This window comes from Platichthys flesus, chromosome 14 (genome assembly GCF_949316205.1).
Source record: "Platichthys flesus chromosome 14, fPlaFle2.1, whole genome shotgun sequence".
Lineage (NCBI taxonomy): Eukaryota > Metazoa > Chordata > Actinopteri > Pleuronectiformes > Pleuronectidae > Platichthys > Platichthys flesus.
The window spans coordinates 9,790,903-9,816,026 of NC_084958.1; the positions used below are offsets into that span (position 1 = coordinate 9,790,903).

The window sequence follows — 25,124 nt, forward strand, 5'->3', positions numbered from 1 at the left end:
TGATTTCTCAGAGAACAATTCATTGATCTTGATTTTAAAAACATCAGGCACATGTAGGGTAATAATATCACTGATTAGATATTAATGATAACAGTGTGTGAAATTTGGTGCTGATCAACAGGGCCGGCCCTGGCAATGTTGGCACCCGAGGCGAGATTTCAAGTTGGCGCCCCCCCCAACATACACACGCAAACTGTCATGCAGCCCCAAGAAGTTTTGGACTGTGTACAGATGCACACACAGGCAGACAAAATTGTAAGCTATAAAAAACAATAAAAATATATAATAAAAAATATAAAAAGAGTTGGAAATCAGCTGTACTGATAGCATATCATGTCATGTTGACACAAATAAACATTAATGATGTCCACAATCGGGCTGATTCTTACTTCTATATTGTTCTTTCTTCTCCTCCTCTACTTTGTGGTGCTTTATGAATTGTGCACCTGATAATTTAATCTTTTTTTAAGAGGGAAGCTGAGGAAATATACTTGGTTGGATTGGATTATTAGCACATCAACTCCATCCATCTCTCATGCTATGCCTTGATGTGTTGTTTCTCCGCTTCCTTTGGACTATCCCTCCATTTTATGTCCCTTCAGAGTATCTGATCATACCTCAAAACCTTCTGGAGCTGTTTGCTGATATTGGCACAGAAGCACATTGTGTGAATAGTTTGATTTGACAATTTTCTTAACTTAACTTGAAATTACTTATTGATGCGATCCACTTAAAAACTGTAACTGGCTTAACAGCTGACAATGATGCACCTACACAACTGTTCTTGTGTATACTGTTACACAAGAACAGTTCTTTTTTTTAAATCCATTCTCACATTTAATAATTAATACTTGGCCTCCAGAAAGTTAGTTAATGTGCACAGACAAGTGCGTGTCTTGCGTACTTGCGCATCTGCCTAAAATCCGACTATAAATCGGCCTTCAGGTGTAACGATGCCGGTCTTCACAGGTGACTGACCTACGCGAGCCTGTAGCCACCACCCCTCGCAGGAGATGATGTGCTTGTGTGTGTGTGTGTGTGTGTGGCGGCTGCCCTTCCCGGTTCTTCCCGGCACTCCGCTGATATGGGCGAGGAAAGAGAAGTAAGGGAAGAGTGTAAGAGCCGTTTTGTTTTGTTAAACCTCCCACCTCTTGGGGGAGTAGTTCCGCTGTCATTGATGCAAGAGGTTGATATAATCGGGGGGGGGGGGGGGGGGGGGGGGGGTACTTGACAAATGTGTTGCTGGTAAGAAGCAACTTTTTTTGACTGTGTGGTAATGGCTGTGAACGGAATGTCTATGTTTTTGGGCGAAATAGAGCTATCACAGAGAAAATGGTTCTGCTCTTTTTACCGTGGAAACCCTGCCGAACGAAATCAACGAATCGCCATTGTTTTGGAAACTGGAACCTTGGCGAAATTGGGAACGGGGTCACTAGGAAGAGTTTGTTTCTGGATTGTCTATGTTAGTAAGCCACCTTCCTTCGTCCACCAGCAGGCAGCGCCCGACCTCTAGAGTGCGTTGGTGGTCCACATGTCAGGACAAGGGGGGGGGGGGGGGGGGGTGTGGGAGGAGGTTGGGGGGGGGGGGGGACGCCTCTTTCTTTAGTTTATATGTAAGCCCCTTTACTGCTCCTCTGTGTCCCGACGCCATAAGAGTGGATGATACATGGAGAGAGGAGCAGCAGAGGGAGGACGACCCGGCGACTGTCCTCACCCGCGTCCGCAGCTCCGATCCACCTCTCCAGGTGAGTTTCTGTGAGACTGTCAACGTGGACAGGCGAGACGATAGGGTTTGAATGAGTGAACGAGAAGCAGATGTGAGTTGTCCTATTTCTGCGGAGACACCGACAGTCGGACTGATGCGATTCTATGCGTGGACCTGTGGAGTCACAACCTGTTGGTTTCATCTCCTGTGGCGGATCCACATCCTGATGAGGATGATGATGGTGGTGATGAAGATGATGATGGTGTGAATTTCCATATTTGGTCAAGGGATTCCCAGGGTTGTGGTCCCATCAGGACACCGTTCCACGTCCCCAGCTGCGGGTCCATTCCTCGTTGTCTGCTTGTTGTTGTTGAGGTTCGGTTTCCCTTTGGATCTGAGAAATCTTCTTTGTCTCTCTGGTGCTCTTCTCCTTTATGATTCTGACTTATCAGAATAGGCTCTGGACTTTACTTTTATGTCCCAAAGATGGACCAGCAAACATAAGCCCCCCCCAGTTATTAAAAAGAGGCACAACTGCCTCTCTTTGTGTTAAGTTATTTCCTGTACATTCAGCCTTTAACAGAAATTGCAAAAAATAATAAATATGACCCTCCTATCATCGGCTTACGTTTGGAATTAAAAAGTGATCGTGGGCCACTGCTCTAGATAGTCTTTGTGTTATTGTACCTGTCTTTCAAAGGAAATAAGCCAACACAAAGCATTGCTGCTTTATACACACTTGGATTATTTAATCTATTTCATCGCATCACTTTTTCTAAACTTCTCATTTGTTTTATAATTAGAATGTTGTTCTGAAAAGTCCTAAACACAGCTGAAAAAGGGCAAAAAAAATGCAATAGAGTGGAAGTATCAGAAAGCGGAAATACTTGAGTACAAATACGTCTACAATGTTCAGTGACTGAGTATAAGTACTACTATGTAGTTACTCCACCCCCCCAATAAGAAAAATAGTTCAAGTTGGTTCCTCACTGTCTGGAGTGAGATATGAAGGTCCTTGATCGTAGACCCTACAATGTGCTGTTGGTGGCTCTTTTATCTATAACCTGACCTTGGGTACTGGAGAGAGAGGGGAGTATCTGTGGAATTAGACATCCACTATTCTCTTGTACAGATATAATGTAATATACACTATATACATAACATATAGTTAAAAGGGTTTTTAGTAGTTTTTCCTTACTCTCGCTGAGGGTTAAGGACAGAGGATGTCACATCCTGTTAAAGTCCTACGAGATGAATTGTAATTTGTGAATATGGGCTATACAAATAAAGTTTGATTGATTGATTATGACGTTAGTATGTTTATATTTACATTTACTGAGGCAGAGGACACATCATGCATTTTTACATCTTGCAAATTTAACATTTAATTAACGCAGTATTCATTTACTGTCAGTGCAGTTCAACGGTTTGTGTGCAGTCCTTCTCATTGTATATATTCTTACACTGTACGTATTCCAGTTTTTTTATTCCATTTATATTTCTTTACCTGTTAATTTCATATTAATTATCATTACTTTACCGGTGTCATTGTTTGTTTGCCGTTTGCTGCTGTCACGTTGCAAATTTCCTACTAATTGTAGTTCGTTACTCATTATATTGCACTGTCTGTCGATACTGCAAGAAATAGCACACTGTTTATTGACAACATGGCCTGGATGTTAATAATTTGAATACTTTTTGTGTGTGATGTGCAGAGATCCTGCAAATAGCTGTTGCCATTAACATTAGCTCTGAAAAAAACAAGAAGAGGTAGAATCTGTGATATTTCCTTGGAGTTCTGAAATATAAGGTAGTTTTGCAAAGCCCCCCCAATGTAGTTTGCTCTTGATAAGCTGGATTTTGTCATGTTGCTAAGCCACAATGACAAAATGTTATTTAGATGCCATCTAGGTTTGGTTCCAACCAAATTATTTGGATAAGGTTAAGGTCAGTGTCATTGCTGACAAGCATCATGGCCATGCACTGGCGAAGAAAGAAAAGAAGTTGCACTTTCTAATAGAAATGATACAAATTATTCTTATCGAAATAAAAGAAAAGCCAGTGTTCATTTTGCAGTGAAGAAAAAGGCCTATCTCACGAACACTGGAAACACCAGAAGGACAATTTTCATGGATAAAGTCTGTTGTACAACAAGCAGCTTTCCTTACCAGGCTCGTTTAGCAGGTTTTGAGTGAACTGATATCTAAGATGATGAAACCTTTGAATGTATCAGACCAAGTAAAATGAATCCATTGTGAACTTGACTTGAAGAACCGTCAGGGAGAGGATTGGAACAGGATTTTTGAAGGGCTACAAGAAAGAGACAACACAATGGCATCTTAGTATGCTGGTGAGTTTGCCAATTCCCCTCAGGAATTTGGTGAGAGCTACTACGAACTATAAAGGCAACCAAAGAAACTTAACATCATTCGGCCTAACGTGAAACCACCTGTGCCTGACAACCTACAATGTGAAATCATTGAGCTGTAAACCAAGGAGGAGCTCAAAGCCCAGCACAACGACCTCGTCGTAAAACTGTAAGTATGACCTAAGGACCTTCCCACTTTGAGGAGACAGTCTGATGTTTGTATCCCTGCTTAAGACAACCTGCTGCAGTTAGCTTTAATACAGAGGGTTGCAAAGCCTCCAAGAGTCTGAAGAGTAGAGTTCTGCTCAAGACCCAAACCTGGAGGACCAGCTTCATCATCATCATTACCATCTGACATCAAACACAGTGCCAAAGAGTTGGCGTGTCAGTCGTCACATTAAAGAAGTAAGTGTGATATGTGTTCAGTAATTTAACTTGGGACACAAAGAATGTTATAGAAATGGAAGCGAACCTGGATAGGAAGCTTCCCCAACCTTGACAGTATTGTGTGTATCTGCTGTCCCCTTTGCATTGTGTGGAAATAACTGAAATGTAATGTACATCCTTTATACATGATTATCTCCCAAATGATCTCTCACATATTTGGTGTCTTGGGAAACTTTCTTTACTCCACCAGAACTTAACATTCTGTACATTTGAACAATGTTTGGTTTCACAGGTTGTGTCTGTAATAACTGTGCCTCCAGCACGCTGCAGGTTATTAAGAATGTAAACTCTCAAAACTTCTACAGCCGTAAGTTTTACCAGTTGATTTCATAAACAAGGGCATGGCTGGCTCAAATGTGAGGAGAGAGAGGGAGAGGAAGAGTGTTGGGTGTGTACAAGGATACACACACACACACATGCATATACACAGGGCGGGATTGTGCAGCTACATAAGGAGACCAGTGTGTTGAACTTACCACACCTTTGGCCTTCTTGGTTTGTTTAACATCATCTATTTACCAAAGTGTGATACTTAACATAGTAGGAATTGTACATTGAACCCTTTTTTATCATGACACTGCTCTGACTTTATCTCTAACAGGCAGATAGAGGTGAAACAGATGGTCACTGTTATTTTAACCCTAAAATTTAGACATTTAGAATGTTCTGTCTCTTTGAGTATCTGCCTTCTGTACACAGGTTTAAGATTTGTATGCACCTGGATGAGGTCAGGAAATTTAATGGGAAGGGTGAAGAGTGTTTCTCTCAACCGAACCACTCATGCACGCTAGTTAATGTATAACTGTGCCATTTTTATGTGATTTCACGAGGGGCCAATAGTTTAAAAAACATTAGACTCTGTCACAGCAGTGACAAAGACATGTTTAAATCCTTTACAGAAGCTAAAGATTAATTCAACAATGAGCAAATACTTTTATAAGTAAAGGTCACTACACTCAAGTTAAATGTACTTGGTTATGAGTAAAATTGTATTATTGTTATCTGTAAAACATATCTTTGTCAATTTCTGTAGTAACAAACAAGCCTCAAAAGGTGCTGATTTTACTTGTATTAGCAGCAACATACAGTAAAAAAAAAAATAAGATCAAGAATCAAAATATTTTACTATCTTTGTGGTTATAAGTCATGTGTGGGACTGCTGAAGTGCCCTTGGGCAAGAAACCCCAAATTGCCCCTTCTCATAGAGAAAGTGCTGCACATGCAGTAGATGCTCTGTATCAATGAATACGTTTGTTGTTCAAATGTATTGTTAAGTGCTTTGAGTGATCATCAAGACTAGAAGTAATGAAAAGACTTCTCAGTGAAATATGAACTAGGGTGCAGCCGCAGCATAACTGATTTCACAGCAACGTGTTCAGCAGGTCTCTTGTTTGATCACAATGTTTGTGCTCTGAGTTGACATCTGGGATTTATATGTTGATCTGGATGGTGATCTTTGGATTTGTCATTGATCCAAGTTTCTTGCTCATTCTATTTTACATTAGTTTAGCCGTTGTATTCAATGAAAGCAATCAAAATAGGAGCACAAAGGCTAATCAAACCTACAGCTCAACTTCTGGGTAGACCTTAGAGTAAATCTGTAAAATACCTGGTTTAACCGTATCCCAGTTTTCACCCCATTTGTAAAATAACTTGTCTGTGTGTGTGTGTGTACGTGTAGCTCCAGGGATGCAGGCTGCTCACAGGAATGTTCTTTACTGCCTCAGGCTGGAACTACAAACCTTTAATTACAGAGCGGAGTCCTTATCCTCCCTCGCTCTGAACTGTCACCTCCCAGGTCGTTTTTGAATCTTTAATACTGTCATTCTGCGTTTTACACGACACAGACCTGCCAAAGCAGAAGTTGGTTCCTTGCTCAATCACACGCGAGCAGCAGTTCTCTTCCTGTGCCTGATCGAGGGGCATCGAGTGAATCCACGTGTGTCTCCTTTCTCTGTCCTCACCCGGTCTGTCTCTCCTATAGGATCCATTGAAATCTGCAAACGTGAAAAAAAGAGTCGCCCGAAATGGTCCTTTCCTCGCCACACTCCATGAGGCTGAAGTATGCGTCTCTGGGGGTCCTGGTGTTGCAGACCACGTCGCTGGTGCTCACCATGCGCCGCTCCCGCACCCTGAAGGAAGATGGCCCGCGCTACCTGGCCTCCTCCGCTGTGGTGTTGGCCGAGGTGCTCAAGGTCCTCACCTGCACCCTGTTGGTCTTCAAGGATTGCAGTGAGTGTGTTTCTCATCACTCCACGGGTTGTTCTCAGCTTACGTTACAGACAACATGCTCTCTGTCTCTGCCAGGTTTCAATGTGCAGTCTATGAACCAGCTGCTGAAGGAGGAGATTGTGAACAAGCCCATGGAGACCATGAAGTTGGCCATTCCTGCAGGAATCTACACGCTGCAGAACAATCTGCTCTATGTGGCCTTATCCAACCTGGACGGAGCTACCTATCAGGTGTGTGTGTGGGTGTGTAGGTTTCGGTGTGGATGTGTGTGAGTCTGAGAAATATTCCAGTACACTTTGGCTGTTGTCTTGATCAGCATTTGATTGGCAGACATTTTCCAAACTTGAAAATTCCGTTCAACTTTGACCAGTTTTGAGCTAACAAGCTGCTACAAGATACTACTGGTGACACTGATGGTTCCAGTCAAGATATGTCGTTCTTATCACACTGAGTTAGTTTAAGTTCCAGTAATTTTGGTTTTAATTACCTATTATGTGCTATAAAATTAGGGAAAAACATGATTGACAGCTGAGCCTGACTCACAATAGGTTGAGTGTGTGTATTGGAGGGACCTCGCTACGGTGGGTCCATCCGCTCAATCGCTACTGCGCACACTGCACAGTTCATATCAGGAATATTGTGGCTTAATTTTTTGGATAGTGGGGGAAAGTGGAGTCTGCGTTTTAGATATACTGAGGTTATCTATATATATTAGTAATGAAATTAGTTTCCACTTCTGAATAGGATAGGAGTGAGGAAAATAAAAACATTATATTTGATACTCAACTGCCGAAGTGCCCTGTGTTGACAGTAGCTAGGATTGATAGTAAATAAAACCAATGTAGTTGGATGGAAAACCCCTGCATCATGTTTAAGCTCTTTTTTTTTAAACTAAGAAACCCTCCTTTAGAATCAAGTCATCTGTATATGTATATGATTACTTAAGAACCCATTTGATGTTAATGGTATTCCCTGATGATTTGTACTTTGTTACCTAACCATTGTTTTTTTGTGCTTCGCCAAGGTGACGTACCAGTTGAAGATCCTCACCACGGCACTATTCTCTGTCTCCATGCTGGGGAAGAGTTTGCGCCTCCACCAGTGGCTCTCGCTGCTCCTACTCACGGCTGGCATTGCTCTAGTGCAGGTACCATTAGACACTGCAACCCCTGAAGTCCCTGAGCAGCTAACAAACACACAGGTGTATGATTATTCTAGTGTTGTAGTGTGAATGTGACTGTACTCACTCGTCACATGTTTTGGCCATTGGTTACCCTTCTGAGCAGACAGATTCAAAGTCCCTGCCCATAGTCTTGACCTGATGTTTGAACCACCACAGTTGCCCACAGAGTCTGGGGGTGACCCGGAGCAGACGATCCCGACGGCAGGATCCCAGTTTGTGGGACTGATGGCCGTGCTGATGGCCTGTGTGTCCAGTGGCTTTGCTGGAGTTTACTTTGAAAAAATCCTCAAGGAGACGAAACAGAGCGTGTGGCTCCGTAACATACAGCTGGGTGAGGGACGTTTACCTTGATTTCTCTGGGGAGTGTGATTGGGGCATTTGAAAAACATCATGTCGGTGGACAGAAGCATAAATCATTTGTCAAGCAGCTTCTCTGGGTCTTTTCCCTTCGTGTGTCCTGTTCCATCTTTCTCAGCTACTTTTCTGCATCTATTCACTTTCCACCACCTGCTTTTTTTTTAAATCTGTAGCTGAAAGCATATTGCATTTTCTCTTTTGTTGAATTACACACAAAAAAGAAAAATACAGTTTGGCTTTGATAATGTTTTCTTCCCATACATTTTTGTATAACACAGCATCTGTAAGAGTCCGTTTTATCCTCTTCAATATAAATATTCAGAAATCCAAGTAGATATTTTAGATTTTCACAATGTTAGAGCTGCATAATTTATAAATTTTTCAAACATATCAGAAGAGGATAAGACATTACTGAGGGTTGAGCTCTTGAGATATTTGACAATATGTGATTTATTTTGTATATTGACACACACACACACACACACACACAAACACACACACACACACACACACACACACACACACTTGGCAGCCCTTCGTAAATCACCAATAATTGAAATCGCTGGAAATATGAAAACTATTAAAGATTTACTATCACATTATTCAAAGTATATTTCCCAGAGGTCGGTTAGGAAGCGGACATGTACTTTAACACTCAGATAACTTGATGAATTAATAGGATCCAATTCTGGATGGAACAGCCATGTCAGTCATCACAGGAATGATTTATTAAATAATAGATAGACAGGTTTTCTGGTCAGGAAAACTCTGCCCTTGCTCGGAGAGGAGCCATGTTACAGAGATGACCTCAATTAGAATTCTTTAAGAGGTGCCGCTTTTAGTCCTGCTGGAGATATCAAATTCTTCACAGATTTGAAAGTGGCTGAGAGGTCAGTCAATGTAACTGGGTTTCCTCTTACACTGAAATACAAAGCATCTGAAATGTAACTTATCCTGCTTCTTGTCTCCCTCCAGGTTTGTTCAGCTTTTTGTTTGGCTCTGTAGGAATGATGATGTACGACGGCCAAAGTGTGATGCAGTCAGGAATATTTCAGGGCTACAACTCTATAACCTGGACCGTAGTCATCTTACAGGTTCAGTCATTGAGTCTACTCAATCTCTCATTATCATTTGTGTTGCATTTTCATGTTTGTGAAGCTGCTGCTGAAATTTTACACACACTTCTCTTAAAGGTTGGCTAAATTTTGAGTGTGTTTCCCTGAATTTGGCATAAAAATGTCTCCTCCCTCTGCAGGCTCTGGGCGGGCTGATCGTAGCTGTGGTCATTAAATATGCAGACAACATCCTTAAAGGATTCGCCACGTCTCTGTCCATCATCCTGTCCGCTCTCATTTCATATTTCGTGTTGGCGGACTTCAATCCCACTGGGTAAACACAAGCACGCTCTCATACACTCCCACAAGGCTCAGGTCCGATTTCTTTGGCTGTTTTTAGTCAGACTAACTAATCGGCTCCGAGGATGGATATGTCTGTCAGTGGGTTATTTTGTCAACCCACCACTTTGGTCCTGACTGAAATGTCTTTAGTAATTTATCACAGATATGTTGTGATTAGTAACTGATTGACTCCTCTCGCACCATCTTTGTCTCAAAATTTCAAATTCCCAATATTCTACTTCACTATAAATACATCTGATATTCCCATGAATCTTAGCTGTACTTTAATGCTTTTAGTTAATTAGAACGTTATAACTGCTGAGCACAATTAAATATATGCAAGCATTGTCATTATGAGAATCTAAGTATGCTTATATTGGCAATTAGCTAAGCACAGTTTTGCCTTAGTGTAGCCCACAGACCTTTTCGAGCACAAGAACACTTTTTAATTCGAAAACATATGCCGAGATCTACCACCCTGATATCGTCCAAAAAAAAACCTTAAGAGGGTCACACTTATTATTTTTTGCAATTTCTGTTAAAGGCTGAATGTACAAGTAATACATTAATATCAATGCATATTTACAATGCACAATATATAGCTTCTGAGTTCCACAGAATGTTTTTACATATAGGCTTTGATTTGAAAATGGCCACAAATATGAATATTGCACGGTATGAAAGAAGTCCTTTGTACTCAACTAAATACCAGTACTACACAGTATGAAGACGTGCATTTTCCACTCCTAAAAATATTTTATAATAAAATACCCTTTTTAAACAAAGGAATGGATTCCATCAACAGAAATGCTGGAGTGCTTTATTTTGAAAAGGCAGACAGAACGTGTTGAAACTATTTGTTTGTGATATAAATTCATCAGATAAACATTACAACTCAGGTGAAAGATAATTTGCTCTGTTTATTCTGCTGTGAACCACAATGTTTATCTCTATGACACAAATGTATTTGCAACACTTCCCCTACCCATTTCAAAGTAAAAGCACTCCAGCGTTTCACCTTCTTAATCCACTCATTGTTATCGACAGACCGAAAGATTCTCATCTTCATACCTTAGAGTCCTGATATTTACTTTAGTACATAACCCAACTGGTTCTAGAAGGAAATGCAGGAGATAAACCTGCAACTCCACCGCCAGTAGCGGACACTCAGCGCGTGTGAAAAACAGACAACCGACACACAGACAACCGACACACAGACAACCGACACACAGACAACCGACACACAGCTGAACTTCGGCGCGACGACAGCCAGAGAGTCCAGAGAGTTCGGGGATCGACAGTGAAGACTGCGAGATCGCCCGGTAGATCGCGATCGACGGGTTGACGACCACTGCCATAGAGAGTATATAAAGATGGACAACAAATCTCCACTTCCTCTCATTATCTAGAAATGAAGCCAAAAGAAACGTTGCCATCTTGTGCATTTTGAGCACTTAAAGGGAAAATTAACACTGAAACAAACACCAGTGTGCTAAGAACTATACTGTGAATTACCGAAACAATCTTTGATGTGCCCAATTACTTTTTTGTTTGGTCGACTACCAATCCACTTACATTTAGGAGGCAGGCTTCATGCTGCCAGCCACCAGGTGGCAATCGAGGCCCTTTGGCTTCACTTTTAGGAAGGGTTAGGTCATGGTGCCACCTCACTAGCATTCATGGCTGTAGACTGAGCACAGCTGTGTGTTTGTTTGTTGAATTAACTACAATGCTTCTTTTTGTTCTTTTTCCTCTTAGACTATTTTTCATGGGGACCATGCTGGTTATGGCCGCCACCATTCTTTACAGCTACCAGTGCAAACCTTCCAGTGTTAGCATGATCAAGATAGAGACCGGTGCCACCTGAAAGGAAATCAGTACCAAGCATAGAAAGGAGTGGAACTCTATGACATGTGACACACAAGAGTATTCCAGATGAAGGGTGCGGTAAAAACATTGGAAGTGATCAAACCTGTTACTTCCCAAAAACTACAACTGGAGACTGTTGCGACTAGATGGGTCCCATCAAACCTCTTATTCATGATGACGAATACATTCCCTTTGTAGATGTATTTCTCTGATGTCAGTTATTCATGCAGTGTGAAGGGACCAGCAGGAACAAACTGAGGAAACCTTGGCCACATGAATGTTTGGAAATGTTTGAGGGGACATATTTCAGTTTGTACAATGTGAGTAAAATGATCATGTATTTACAAAAGGGAAAGGCTGTTGATGATGCAGTAATGAAAAGGGACAAATCCTTGACAGAGCTTCCATCTAGTGGTGGAGTGAAGATCAGACTTGCTGCAAAGAGGAGGGGTTACCTCTGTTCAAAGATGCTGAATGTCTGTTTTTAGATGAGATGAGATGGGATATGACTGCTTTGACCTTGCTGCTCACAGTCTGTGTATTTATATCAAACGCACTCAATATTTAAATGCAAAATAAAAGTGTTTATGCAAGAACAACTGCATAAATTATAAGGTCTCTTTTATGCTGAAACAACGAGCTCTGCCTTTCTTCTTACATCAAAGTGAAATTAATGGATGGATTGAAATTGTTTGTTTGAGTGTGTGTGTGCATAAGGGAGGGTGCACACGCTCACCTGCATACACACACAGAGCAAGTCACACCCATGAATATTTTGAACAGTTTTTTTTCCAGTTGCAGTGCTCTCAGAAAAACCAAAGCAGTCTCTATAGCAACAGATGGCTGGATGAGCAGCGGTGCAGCGATAAATGTGGACCCACTGAATTAAGATCACCTATTTTAACCTCTGTATTTTAACGTGGCAGTAACAGACAGATACAACTTATTTTACACAGAAGAAAGCGGCTTTTGTCATCTTTCTAGGGTTGCAGATTTCAGGAAGAGGAGGAAAAGAGCGAGCAGATGGGAAGGTGAGGCGTGAACCTGGAGAGAGGCACAGATGGAGGATGGGTCATGTGATTTGTGCACGGAGTGACAGGGGGACATTTGGACTGAGCCAGTGGACGGACAGCGTCACAGATTACGTCAATGATTATCTGTACAAACCTGAAAAATAAGTGACATCAGCGATGCCGGCTGATATTGTGAGACGACCTCGTAGCAGGCAAAAGAAAATGGCACTTATCCAACTTAATAAATTCAGTCATGTTTAATTCCACATCAGGGAAACTATCAGCTTGAAGTGTACATTTAGATTCCCTGATTGTTGGAAGATTGGTGTAACTTTGTAGTGCAACATGACCCGATCACCACATCAAATCTGCCCTTGGTCTGAGTTCAGCTCGGCCCTGTTCCAGCTGTGACATATATACGATGTGGCCGCGGCAGCCGGCACTGTCCTGTTTTAAATCTGCTGTGTGGCACAATTCCAAGTCATTTACACCACACTTATTTAGAGCATAGCTGACATTATTTATTTAAAGTGGTAACAGGTCCAGCTCATCTCTCTGATGCTTTGTCCCCCACCTGAATAGAACAGAATTAGCTGCACTACAGAGGCTGGAACATGTCGGTGCATAAGTTTGGTGTGTTAGCAAAACTCCAGTGACAACTACAGCACATTTGATCACCTGGGGTGAATGTTCTTAATACAATCTGATTGATGTATGACTGAAATGTTAACCTTAAAAGATCCATATATAATAATATAATACCTTTGTGTCTTAAATGTTCTGAATACATCCTGTTACTCTGGAGAGTTCTGAAGGCCTGGATTGGCGCTGAAAAGGTTTAACCAGCCGCATGGGTTTTTTGGCTGACTTTTCGATCAAAATGTCTTCACGTATCAAGTTGTAAAAAATCAAATGCTATTCTTAAACTTCTCAACGACAGTTTTTTTTGTCTCTCAATCTCTCATGCAAAAAGATCTACATAAGGATGCAGGATGCAGTTCCGGCTGTGGACTAATACCTCCGCGGTACGTCTAAAAGCAGTCTTCTCAAAGCAGTCCAAAACTTGCCAGGGGCCAAACAAGCCTCAGCGCAACTCCAGGCCCCTGATACTAGTTCACTGCCGACTCATTTTCCCCATGACACCATTTTGTAACAGATCCAAACAGTAATATCCACTCCAGCTTGCTTCAATGTTCCACTAAAATCCCTCAGGTACAATGATCCGCTGGCATCTTGAGGGCAGTGAAACCATCAGTTCCCTTCTCTTTGACAGACTTAATCAAGCTTCACGACCCTCATTTTTCTGCAAATGGGAACAATTCGACTTTTTTTTGTCTGTGCAGCTTCATGACCCTCTTATTTTGGCGGTATTACTACAAGTGGAGCCCCTCTCCGTGGCCTCCACATTAGCACTTGGGCATCGTTGGCGTTGGGCCTCCCCAGTGCGTTGGGAGGGATGGGCTCCTGGTAGTTGAGGATGTGTGGCTGCTCCTGGAAGGATCGACCCATCAGTGAGGCCCTGGAGCCCAGAGGCATGTCTGGATCTACAGCTATGTCCACTCGCATCCGCCACCGCACCGTCTGCAGCACAATACGCTCCTGGAGGAGAAGAGCGATGTCAAATGGTCAAATGAATGGGTTAATATGGCCCGTGTTTCCTGTGTTTGTGTGGACACTTGCAGAACTCCTTGACCTGGATGACCGAGACTCTTCACAGATATGGCCTGTGTTGCGTATATGTGTTTGCATGATGCAGTCTTGTTTAAGTACACAGGCAGGGGTAAGAGTGTTTTGTTGTTTTCAACCCTGTCGGTGTGTGTGTTGTTTGGTTTGTTTGTAGACAGGTTTACCCCAAAAACTCTAAAACAGATTACCTCAAATCTTGGTGGAAGGATGCGATATAACTCAGGGGAGAACCTACATCATTTTGGTGCCGATCCGGATCAGAGGGCAGATCCAGGACCTGTTTTTTCCTTTCTTTAACATTGTGAGATAAAATGTTTCTTAACATTTCTCTTGATTTCTCAGAAAGTAGTTTCGAGGAACTTAATGAAACAAACAATGCATGTTTAGGGGACTACTATATATGAGTGTGTAATTGGTGCAGATCCAGATAAATATCTGTAGATAGTGAATTTAAATGTGGTTTTGTAAGGGGGCTGTTGGGCCTTGAACTCTACTAGCATTCTATCTAAAGCTTCAATTGAATGTCATTAACAGCTCATATATATGTAGTTAATGTGCTTCCTGCTAAATGATTTATCACTTAACCTTTATCAGGTAATTTCAGTTGACACATTGACATCATTTGACTATAGGTGTTTTAATGCCAGTTTGCTCACCTCTGAACACTGATTTCTGTATTGAACATTCAACACACAAAGAGACAGGCCTGCTCTTTTCCTGTTCCTAACTTATTAAGCATCAACAAAGTGAACACAATTCACCTGTAATAGCCTGAAAAGAATCTAAGAGGCGACAGTACAAAATCTCTTAAAGCACTTTTGATACACAATTTATCCTTGACTAAGTTTTGAGGGACAAATTCAGGGCCGTATTACGTGACACCAGAAAGGAAAAGTGCAGAAGGAGCTGATCACATCACAGTCGGTCTGTAAGTGCTGTGAAAGCTATTTCAGATGTAGTCTACACAGTCAGAGTTCTTCATTCAAACTGGACAAAATGTATTAGTGACACTGTGATTTCTTAAATGATCAGGATACTGGTTTGATGCATGTGAAAACCAACTTTTCCCCCCTTATTTTTCTCATCGATGTGTTGTCTGTCCCACCTTGGTGACGGAGTTCATGGCTACCAGCCAGGTGATGAAACTCTGGTCCCTTGTGATGTGGGTCAGCATGGGCGTGTTGCTGTTGCTGATGGGGACTGCCCAGGTCACACTCGGGTAGAAGTTGTCATTCATGCCGACGGTCAGACGGGACGGTTTGGACGTGGGCCCGGTGAGGGTGACCGTCTCGGTGGTGTTGCCGTACCAGGGGTAGCTGACGCCATCTGAGTCGCTGATGGCCTTCACTCGACCCTCTCGCAGCTCAGGTAACTCCCAGCTGGACCTGCGGCAGTGGATGGGGGGGTACAGAGGGTGAGATGCTCTTTTATGGCAGAGCTGGACAAGATGTTACCGAAACCCTCACAAACAGAGCTGAGCTCATCCAAACACCCTTTAGACACATGCACACTGAACATATGAGAAGTTAAAGTGTGTTGGTGTTTTCTTTGACACTTACATCCCAATATCGCCATAGGTGTTGTAGAACTCCATCTGGGTGCAGGCTTGGATCCAGCCCACCACCCAGGTTTCATTGCGGGGCACGGGTGGCATCACAACTCCCGCTGAGGCCCTGAAGTAAGGCGTCTTGTAACGGAGCACAATGGGGGAGTTCTCCTCAATGATGGTGGGACACTGGTCTATGGAGGCTGACACCTCATACACCACAATGTTCTCCCGCCTGATGCGGGGCTTGCATGCAATGCTCTGAATACAGCCCATGGTGCAGGTGACAAGCAGGATGAGCAAAACCAGAGAGGGGAGCAAATGGTACCTGGCCAGTATGCACATCAGTCCCCTCCGGCTTCCACCCTTGCCTGAAGAGCAGATCTATTTTAAATACCCATCATCACTGATAGTTGGGAGGGGTGGGGGGAGGGGGGGGCAGGGAGAGACAATGATGGGGAGGGGTATCACAGTCACCATTGATCAAACATAGGGGCATCCACCATCATATTGTCAGCATGTTATGGTATGGAGATGGGAGCGCAGTGGGGGACTGGGGGGGGGGGAAGTATCACAGATCTCCGCAGCCTCCTCCCCCCGGTCTGCCTGCTGACTGCCGCACTGCCCTTGGCTCTCGTCCCCAGAAACTGCAATCCGGCCTCCCCGGGGCTGCTGCTGCTGCTGCTGCTGCTCCTTCTGCTGCTGCTGCTGCTGCTCCTCCGCGGGGCGTCCGGAGGCTCCACGGCTCCGTGTCGAGTCCACTCGTCCGGCTGCACGTCGGTGCCCCTCGATCCTGCTGCTCTGCTCCCGGCTCCGCGCTGTCATGTCAGGTGGCGACAGGGCAGCCAGGTGCGTCAGAGGCGGGGGGGGGGGGGGGGGTTGGAGAGGGTGGGGTGGCCGCTGGATGCCTTTTGTTTGCTCGGCTCTCCTCCTCGCGTGGTCTCAGCCAGACGCCCGCGCGGCGCCCTCAAAACACAGAAAGCGGGCTCTCCATCACTTTGACCTACATGAGGAGACGCGCCAGCAGGGTCGCCGCATCAGACGCGCTGCGGCCGGTCCCTCACAGCAGAAACGGCTGGGCGATACAAAAGGCTGCTGCTTGTAATGTTGTCCGCCCGGTGCGCTTCCATTCTTGGGGAAGCATGAATGGTGCTTAATGAATGGAGTCGGCGAGGCGGCATAAACGTGCGGCGATCCTTAACGTGCACCCGGCCGTGTGTCGGTGAGTCGTCCCCCAGGAAGATATGAGCATCAGGGTCCGCAGAGCATCCTCCTCCGGCTCGCGGGTCGCCCTGGTCGGTGTGGAGGTGCTGATGCTGGAGGGAGGCAGGGGAGGGGCGTCACCCGGCCGCTGCGTAAAAAAAAAAAAAACACAACACGCCTGTGTGGGGGTGGTTATGACGCGTCACACCTCTGTGAGAACCCCATTGGTCAGCGGAGTCAACAGCGGAAGTGGTGTCATGAGGCACAGCTGCCTCCTCCTCCCGACACGCACTCACCGGTCAGCTCAGCTTTATTGTCCCTGCCCTCCCTCCACCCCCTCGTCAGCTAGCAAACCCCCCGCACCGCCGGTTCGAGTCCTCAGCTTCTGCCGGTGGTCGCTGGTGTATGATCGGCCGTCTGTTCGGTGCTGTGTCTCAGAGGCTGCCGAGCTTGTTCTCCCCGGTGTCGCTTGTGATGAAGCCGAAGGTTGTGTTCGTGCTGGGCGGGCCTGGCGCCGGCAAAGGGACCCAGTGCTCCAACATCGTGGAGGTACGAGAGATGGCGATAAAAGGACAATGTGAACTGTGGATTGTTGTTGTTAGGAATGAGTGGGGACCGATGGCATTAGTACATAATTAGTAGTTATTAGGTAGTTATTTATGTTTTGTGCGGCTCTTTACGAGGCAATGTCTAAATTTCGGCGACTTCCGGTTGTCCTCTAAAATGAACAAGTGTTACCCTGCTAGCTAGTTAGCCGCACAGGTTGGACTCTATGCGCTCCTCTACAAACCGGTGTTAGCATGTAAGAGCAATTTAAAATATGCATCTTATCCAGACTCTCTCTGAGTTCATGTGTGTCAGCTGAATTCATGAAATAATAACAGATTAAACCGGCTCAGTGTAAATAGCCCAATGAAAATGTGCCTATTAGCTACACCCATTACAATCACAGCCAACAGGAGATGATCTGTTGACATTCGCCTCCCGTTGTAACCTTATCGCTGTCTTATCTTCGCTGTGGAGATTACAAAATGGTCAGTGGTCATGGTTTATTGGCCGAGGAACCATCACCTCATTATGGGCGTGTAGGTGTCACAGCCCAAACACACGTCAGCAGGATACGATTCAGATTTAACACTTCAGGTGTGTGTTGTACTTTCTGCAGCGGTGCACCCACAGCATCAGCGAGTGTGATCTGACCGTTTGTAGTCACTATTCACTGATGTTGAGACATAATCAAGATCAGAGTTTAAAAAGTGCCGTTGTAGAGTGTGTGACTGTATAAATATGATGTAATTTGCTCCCATTCATACATTTCCCCCCACTTTATCACACACCATGCTAAAGAAACAGCATGTGTTAGAGAGAGCATGTTTTTTTATCAAGCCATCTTAAAAGGTTGCATGTAAGAATCCTTCCCGGATATTTGTCTGAAAGTATGTGTGTATGTGTGAGTCATAGGTCCTATGAGAGAGACTACCAGTGCACGTAGATGTCCAAGGGTGTTGGCTGCTGTGCTTCGTGTACAGTGGTTAGGCCTGAATGGCAGCAATGCATAGAGGCTCTTTTCATTCTGTATTCTACAAGGAGTGACTTTTCCTGACTTGTAAATGGGGAGGATTTAGCCTGTGTGTAAAAAGCTGTCCTCTTCACTGTGGAGTTTTACTCTTCATACAAATGGGCTTTGTGCAAACATGAATACAAAAGCATGACTGTTACTTTCACTTGATGAATAATGTCCAGGTGCTTTTTTAATGTGTGAAAATTGTCTCTTAGAACTACAGCTACACTCATTTGTCGGCTGGGGACCTGCTGAGAGCAGAGCGAGCCAGAGAGGGGTCAGAGTTTGGACAGCTCATTGCCAACTTCATCAAGGACGGTAAAATCGTCCCTGTGGAGATCACCATCAATTTACTCAGGAAGGTATGTATCAGATACTGGCTGCAGATCAAGTTTGTGTTTGTTTAACTCCAGATAAATCCAGACCAGACCACTGGTGCCCAACTATTTACATAGAACCAAATGCAACTCCACTTTGTTTGAAAAGAGCTTTTAGTTAGGGCCCGAGCACCGACAACGATTATTATTATTTTTCAGGCAAATGAAATGCCTTTTTGAGGGATTTAAAACACTCAAAGTCCCCAAAGTTTGAAGAAAATTAAAAAAGTTGTGAAAATGTTTGTACTCTGGACTATTTTGAAATGGGCGTGGCAAATGGCTTTACAAACTTAATTTAAATTTACAAAAGATTTTCACCGTGTGGAGTGTAATGCGTGACGGTCATAGGATGTGACAGCACCGTGATGCTGTCCCTTTCTACTGCTGACTCGTCCTACGTTGAATTATGTATTGAGACAAAAATTTGTTTTGTCCATGTTTGTAAAGGCGATGGAGGAGACTATGCAGAAAGATGCAAAAAAGTTCAGATTCCTCATCGATGGTTTCCCCCGCAATGAGGACAACCTCCAGGGGTGGAACACTGTCATGGACGGCAAAGCAGACGTCAAATTTGTGCTTTTCTTCGACTGCGGTAACGAGGTAGGTCGAGGAAAGCTGAAACCCCCACATCTGTTTTCAGTTGCATACAAAGTGCTGAGCTGATGTACCTAGGAGCCAATATACACTGAAGTCATGATCTGGTTTGTGCACAGGTCTGCATCAACAGATGTCTAGAAAGAGGGAAGAACAGTGGACGCACAGATGACAACAGAGAAAGTCTGGAGAAAAGGTGCAGTCCTGAGACACAAGCAAAACACATGACTGAAGACCTGATCACTGTTGAAACCTAGATTTAAGCTACAAATACTTACATGAGTATAAATACTTTGTTTTTTTATGAATAATTTCCTGCCACTTACAAGAATCAGTCTCTTGTACTCATTTATTTGTATCTGTGTCAAGTACAACAAGCATATCTGATCAGTATGGATTTCTCCGACCCACTTAACTGACTGTCGCTACCTGCACGTGTGTTTTTGACCTAATTTGTGTCTCCTTAAAGTCCCCTGTGTCATCTGACCCCAATAACAAGGAACATTTTTCTTTGATACAGAATCCAAACCTACCTACAGTCCACACGACCAATCATTGAACTGTATGAGAAGCAAGGCAAGGTGCACAAAGTAGACGCCTCTCGTTCTGTGGATGAGGTGAGTAAATAATGTGTCTCTAGCATCTAGACAGTAACATTGGATTCCTGAAAAGACATGTAGATGAAAGGAAGGAAATAAGCAAATTACTTCCACTACAGCTGAGTGTATTTACAGGATAAATCAGTCAGTCAGGGCAACAAAACATAAACATGCCTCTCCTTAAACTTTAAGATATCCTGAGGGAACACAATTTTGGAAGTCTGATGTTAAAAGGGAGCAGACGTAGAGAAATGTGACAGGTTTTCCCAAAACATTGTGTGCACACGAGTTAAAAAGCAACAAATGAGTTGATTTATTTTAAGAAAAAAATAAGATCAGAGAAATAATATTTTGTGTCTATATGCGGAGCATTTAAACCAATTTATTACAAATAAAATGTAAAAGTGTCTGTTGTGGTAACATCTATAACATTTTTGGTTTAAAATTAATGAATGTGCTTTACTCAGAAGTCAACAAATTAAAACACTTTGACATTTTTACAAGGACATCTACATCTCCTGGATAAAAAAAAATTGAAATTGAGGATATTTTCTTGCAGATTACATTTTTGAAATGAAACTGTTAAGGAAATTAGTAGTAGTATTATAAGCGTCATCGCTAATAAAAGTATAAGCTAGTGATCACAGTACTAGTCGGCCTTTGCTATTGTAAATAGAGAACATTTTTGTATTGACTATTGCTCAAACACGACCATTAATCTGTAAACCCCACATTAAGCTCTGGGAAAATGTGAGAGACATAATTGTGAGTAACAATTATTCAATTTATCAAATAAAGAAACAATCTTTAGCATCTTTACAGATAACATTTTCAAAGGGATAGTAAATGAAAATTTTGTAAACTCGAACAATTGAAGCTGAAATATTGTTCAGTGTTTGTGACCTGCCCCTTGTTTTTCTCACGCAGGTGTTCGCTGATGTGAAAGCCATCCTAGACAAAGAGGATTGAATCTTCCCAACTGCCAACATTCACTCACCTTTTTTGTTTTTTTTCTTTTTACCAACTGCAAGTACACTATAGCAAGTTTATGTCCATTCATATGACTTTTTACTTTGGTTACTTTTTGTTTTCAATGTATTTTATATCTGCGGCACTCCGTGTGAGTGTTTGCTTAATTTGTATTGGTGTGAGTGAGAAGTTGACATGCCTAGCAGATAATTGTGATCCATGTTCAGGGAGCTCACAGCTCATCTTTAATCATAGTCTGAGGCCTTCGCATAGGAACGAAATGTATCGTTAGTTTAGAGGAGCACTTACAGTACGAGAGGTCTCTATGGTATTTGTGTTTTCCCTTAATACAGAATCATGTCATCGGAAGGAGCCGTACTGTTTCAGACCAAATAGTTGTTTGAGCTCATGACGACGATTTCAGACTTTATAGAGAGGTTAATAGTCTGTCATTCAAATAAAAAGCATACATCAGTCAAACTGCTTGTATGACATGTGGAGTTATTAGGTACTCTCCATCTGTGTGATAAGTGGCTCTAAATAGTTGAGAACCCGATATGCTTCTTCAGAGCCATGAATCCTGCCTCATCATCATTTAGAGAAAACAGCCAGGTCAAAATACATATTCTCTCAAATCTGTACTGTATCTTCTTGAAGGAGGGATGATAAATCTCAAAAGTGAAAACTGTGACTTTTTTTCTCCTTTTGTTTAGATAAAGTATAGAGTATGCGCTTTCTTTCTTGTACACATTACCCCCTTTAATATACTTTATACACTATAAACATATTGTGCCATTGGGAAACGCTTCATCTACATCTGCACAAGACTTTAAAAAACCACGTGGACGTACACGTAAGCCTTCACCCTGGTCGACCAGCAGGTGGCATCATTGGACAGTCTGAGAAAGTTGATCCATGAGTTTATATCTAGAGAAGATGACACATTTAACAATTAAGGGAAACAAATGCTCAGATAATATCTTGATGAATCTAGTAAATGTATAAAGAAAAAAATGAATCAATTTCTACTAATACTACACATGTAATTTCAGTGTAAAATATATGTAATCTTTTATTTCAGCATACATCTAAATATTTATAACTGCATTCATTTTATTTTTAATCATTTCTTTCTATATGTTTTTGTGCTTTGAGTAATTTAATAATTGATGAATAAGTATTTTTTTGTCTTCTGTATAATTTGACTCATGTCCCTATACACATATGTAGACTGACAGTTTGGCCTACTAAACTATCTGGGCCCTGTCTCAGAAAGCAGGTGGTTTAGTGAAAACTCAGAGTTAATTGACTGCGACTTGATGGAAACTCCGAGTCAGTTACCATCTGGACCTGCTCCGTGATGCTGGCAGGTTTTCTTCCAGCAACATAGACTTTCTCCTTCTCTTTAGTTGAAGCCTTCAGACAGAAGGAGGAATCGTACATGATGTAATCTTCTCAGAGACATAATATGACCCCTCCTCTCACGTAAATGACAAAACCAATCAGGGAACACACTACATGGGGGAAAGAATGTTCACTATGGGTTATATAAAGTCTGATGTCGATTCAGACTGCACAGAATACCACATGGGACTGCACACCATCTAAATAATACTGGCAGGACATCTATCTTCCCTTTAGGACTGCCTCATCCCACCATCCCCACAGACAATCAACGTCAACTGTACGTAACCCACCCAGTGGAATACTCCCCATCAGTGTGCACAGACATTTTGATGAGAAAAGGGCACTCCTCAAAATTATTTATTTAAACATTTTTGAATGAAGTAGAACATCTTTGACTTACTCTAAACAATATTTTATGACCTTCACTAACACAATTGTAAAAAAAATCACAGGTCTCTTTGTGAACTGACACCTTTAGTATTCACTAGGTTTAACACAAGAGCAGATATCAACAAAGGAAACAAGGTTGCATCTTGATGTATTACAATGTATTACATCCACAATTTCCTATATTATTGCACATGGCTGGTATTCATCAGTTAATATTAATTGAGAAAATCATTCAAATATGAACTATTTTTATTTAGAAAGTGCTTTAAAATGTATTACACTTATTATAGGGTTCCAATTAAAAAAAGTCTATGACAGTGGCGAATGCTCTCAATAATGATTTGACATTCATTGCATCATTTTCAGGAATTTTTTTAGTATGAATGTTCAATAATCTTCCTCTAATACTGTGTATTCTAGCCAAAATCATGCCACACATCCTTATTCAATAACTTCACTCTGACAGGTAAGGGAGACACAAGCCTGAATACATGTTGTGTCAGTGCCGGGCTAGTACACAGGCCCTTTGATTACACATTTTTTAAAGGGAGCTGCTTCTGCCTTGGATGACACGTTGTTCAAAGGCAGCTGCTTCTGTTACCACATTGTTTGGAGGCAGTTGCCACAAGTGTTTGAGATTTTCACTGAATCAAGAAAAGCTCCACATCAGTCAGATCCATTATGTGGAGGTCTCTGGCTAGGTAAGAACTCAAAGACTGTATTCCCAGTATAAGTTACAATATGACTGATACTGTGCCTGATTAAACTGATAGCAAAAGGAATAATGTAAATGTTTATCCTTGCCTTAAATTCTACATAAGATAGTGAATAATTCCATGATAGAAATGATGCACAGAGATGCCCCTGCTCATGTAGCAATTTATTACAACTGTACCAAAAATGATAGAAATACTACAATGGAACAGAGTTTTTAGTAACGTTAGGACAAGGCACACTCTCCATTTATATTCATGCTCTCCAGGTTGAATGAATGAATTCAGTGTTTTTGTGCTACAAGACAGCAAAGAGACACTAACAAAATGTGGCTTTCCAATTGCATATAAACCGTTGACACTTTTATTTCCTATCATAATACACTAACGTCCATAAGACCATTTAAAATAGACTTAGTTTTACTCCTTCAACTTTAAACAATTTCTTATGAGTTATAAACTTTATGGTGTAAAAGCATCAGTGCATATGGAGAAATGACAAACAAAGCTGTTCACAACAAAACGCCACTTACCTCCTACTTTTTAACCAAGATTTATTCCCATGTCTTCAGTATTTATATGAAATCAGTTAATTGACAATGACTCCATCGACAGCAATATTGACTAATGCTGGCTTATCTTGTAAAAACAAAGTGAAATGTACTGATGTTGAAGCAAACTCTTATTTAAACTTTCCTAACCAGTAATTTAAAGTACCTCTCCACCAAGGAGTAAAACTTGAAAAATAACAAAATGTTTTGATGACAGAAAGACATTTTGAAAATGTGTAAATAATCTCCTTATTCGACGCAAATGCAGAGAATGATAACTAAATTAAAGCATTAAATCATAGCATTGTCTATTGTTATGACATATGTGGTGTCAGTGATGGTAAATGTTAGTAATGGAACCTTAAGCTGCAATGACACATCAACAACAGGTTTTACATGTGTCAAAGATAGCAAAGGTATTGTAGTAGGGACCGAGTTAAAGTGACCGAGTTTTTGTACACTAATACAATAATAACAGCTTCTCACCAACATAATTTCAGACAGAGGACTAAAGTCATAGAAAATGTCATTCTTTTTATGTGACTCGTTGAAAAGAAAGCAGTGTTCCAGTTTCGAGCATTAAGCCTCATGTTCCATTGACATCACTGTCCTACCACATTCGTGTGTATCAGATTGTTTCACAGTTTTCCCTGAGACTTTTCTGTGGATCGGAAAGTACAACTGACTTACTATTTGCAATATAAAACTCTATAGGCTAACACACCTTGAAATTGTCTCTACCGCGAGACCCAAAGCTGCTGGACTAAAGACAATTGAAGGAAAAACCTTTTTCTACTAATTTTGCAGATTGGAAACCAACAATACATTCAAAACAACTACCTGATTTGAATATCTGCAGAAAAAGACCAGGTATCCGATCAGACAATGATATGCATAATAGACTACATCAATATACATATGGAAATACCTGGAATCTACAGATGGTAATGAGGTAAA

General features: G+C 42.1%; 3 protein-coding genes across 5 annotated transcripts; 2 read left to right on the forward strand and 1 right to left on the reverse strand.

The window, feature by feature from the left end:
* Positions 1-1,642: 1,642 nt before the first annotated feature.
* On the forward strand, positions 1,643-12,459 carry slc35a3b (solute carrier family 35 member A3b). 3 transcript variants are annotated; one of them, XM_062405058.1, is made up of 8 exons: positions 1,643-1,745; positions 6,505-6,752; positions 6,828-6,982; positions 7,777-7,899; positions 8,092-8,266; positions 9,268-9,386; positions 9,548-9,681; positions 11,448-12,459. In XM_062405058.1, the coding sequence occupies exons 2-8, from the start codon at positions 6,548-6,550 to the stop codon at positions 11,554-11,556; spliced, it is 1,020 nt and encodes a 339-aa protein (XP_062261042.1). In that variant the 5' UTR covers positions 1,643-1,745; positions 6,505-6,547; the 3' UTR covers positions 11,557-12,459. The 3 variants fall into 3 exon arrangements, with proteins under 3 accessions (XP_062261042.1, XP_062261040.1, XP_062261043.1); XM_062405056.1 differs by lacking the exon at positions 1,643-1,745 and adding an exon at positions 1,791-4,478; XM_062405059.1 differs by lacking the exon at positions 1,643-1,745 and adding an exon at positions 1,791-4,242.
* A 282-nt stretch (positions 12,460-12,741) lies between these two features.
* On the reverse strand, positions 12,742-16,657 carry fam78ba (family with sequence similarity 78 member Ba). Its single transcript, XM_062405060.1, has 3 exons — positions 15,817-16,657; positions 15,363-15,642; positions 12,742-14,170 (listed from the first exon to the last, which is right to left on the reverse strand). The coding sequence occupies exons 1-3, from the start codon at positions 16,146-16,148 to the stop codon at positions 13,928-13,930; spliced, it is 855 nt and encodes a 284-aa protein (XP_062261044.1). The 5' UTR covers positions 16,149-16,657; the 3' UTR covers positions 12,742-13,927.
* Positions 16,658-17,302: 645 nt separating this feature from the next.
* Positions 17,303-21,791, forward strand: cmpk (cytidylate kinase). The gene is made up of 6 exons (XM_062404826.1): positions 17,303-17,555; positions 18,783-18,929; positions 19,392-19,544; positions 19,658-19,734; positions 20,059-20,155; positions 21,065-21,791. Exons 1-6 carry the CDS (start codon positions 17,412-17,414, stop codon positions 21,104-21,106), a joined length of 660 nt encoding a protein of 219 aa, XP_062260810.1. The 5' UTR covers positions 17,303-17,411; the 3' UTR covers positions 21,107-21,791.
* The last annotated feature ends 3,333 nt before the right edge of the window (positions 21,792-25,124 follow it).

Excerpts from the sequence above, each read along its gene's own strand:
- fam78ba (XM_062405060.1), bottom strand. The coding sequence starts at position 16,148 with ATGTGCATACTGGCCAGGTACCATTTGCTCCCCTCTCTGGTTTTGCTC. Across the intron at positions 15,643-15,816 it reads ACCTATGGCGATATTGGGAT|GTCCAGCTGGGAGTTACCTG; the intron begins GTAAGTGTCAAA and ends CCACTGCCGCAG. Across the intron at positions 14,171-15,362 it reads CCATGAACTCCGTCACCAAG|GAGCGTATTGTGCTGCAGAC; the intron begins GTGGGACAGACA and ends CTTCTCCTCCAG.
- slc35a3b (XM_062405058.1), top strand. The coding sequence starts at position 6,548 with ATGGTCCTTTCCTCGCCACACTCCATGAGGCTGAAGTATGCGTCTCTG. Across the intron at positions 9,387-9,547 it reads GGACCGTAGTCATCTTACAG|GCTCTGGGCGGGCTGATCGT; the intron begins GTTCAGTCATTG and ends CTCCCTCTGCAG. Across the intron at positions 9,682-11,447 it reads GCGGACTTCAATCCCACTGG|ACTATTTTTCATGGGGACCA; the intron begins GTAAACACAAGC and ends TTTTCCTCTTAG.
- cmpk (XM_062404826.1), top strand. The coding sequence starts at position 17,412 with ATGATCGGCCGTCTGTTCGGTGCTGTGTCTCAGAGGCTGCCGAGCTTG. Across the intron at positions 17,556-18,782 it reads AGTGCTCCAACATCGTGGAG|AACTACAGCTACACTCATTT; the intron begins GTACGAGAGATG and ends ATTGTCTCTTAG. Across the intron at positions 18,930-19,391 it reads CCATCAATTTACTCAGGAAG|GCGATGGAGGAGACTATGCA; the intron begins GTATGTATCAGA and ends ATGTTTGTAAAG.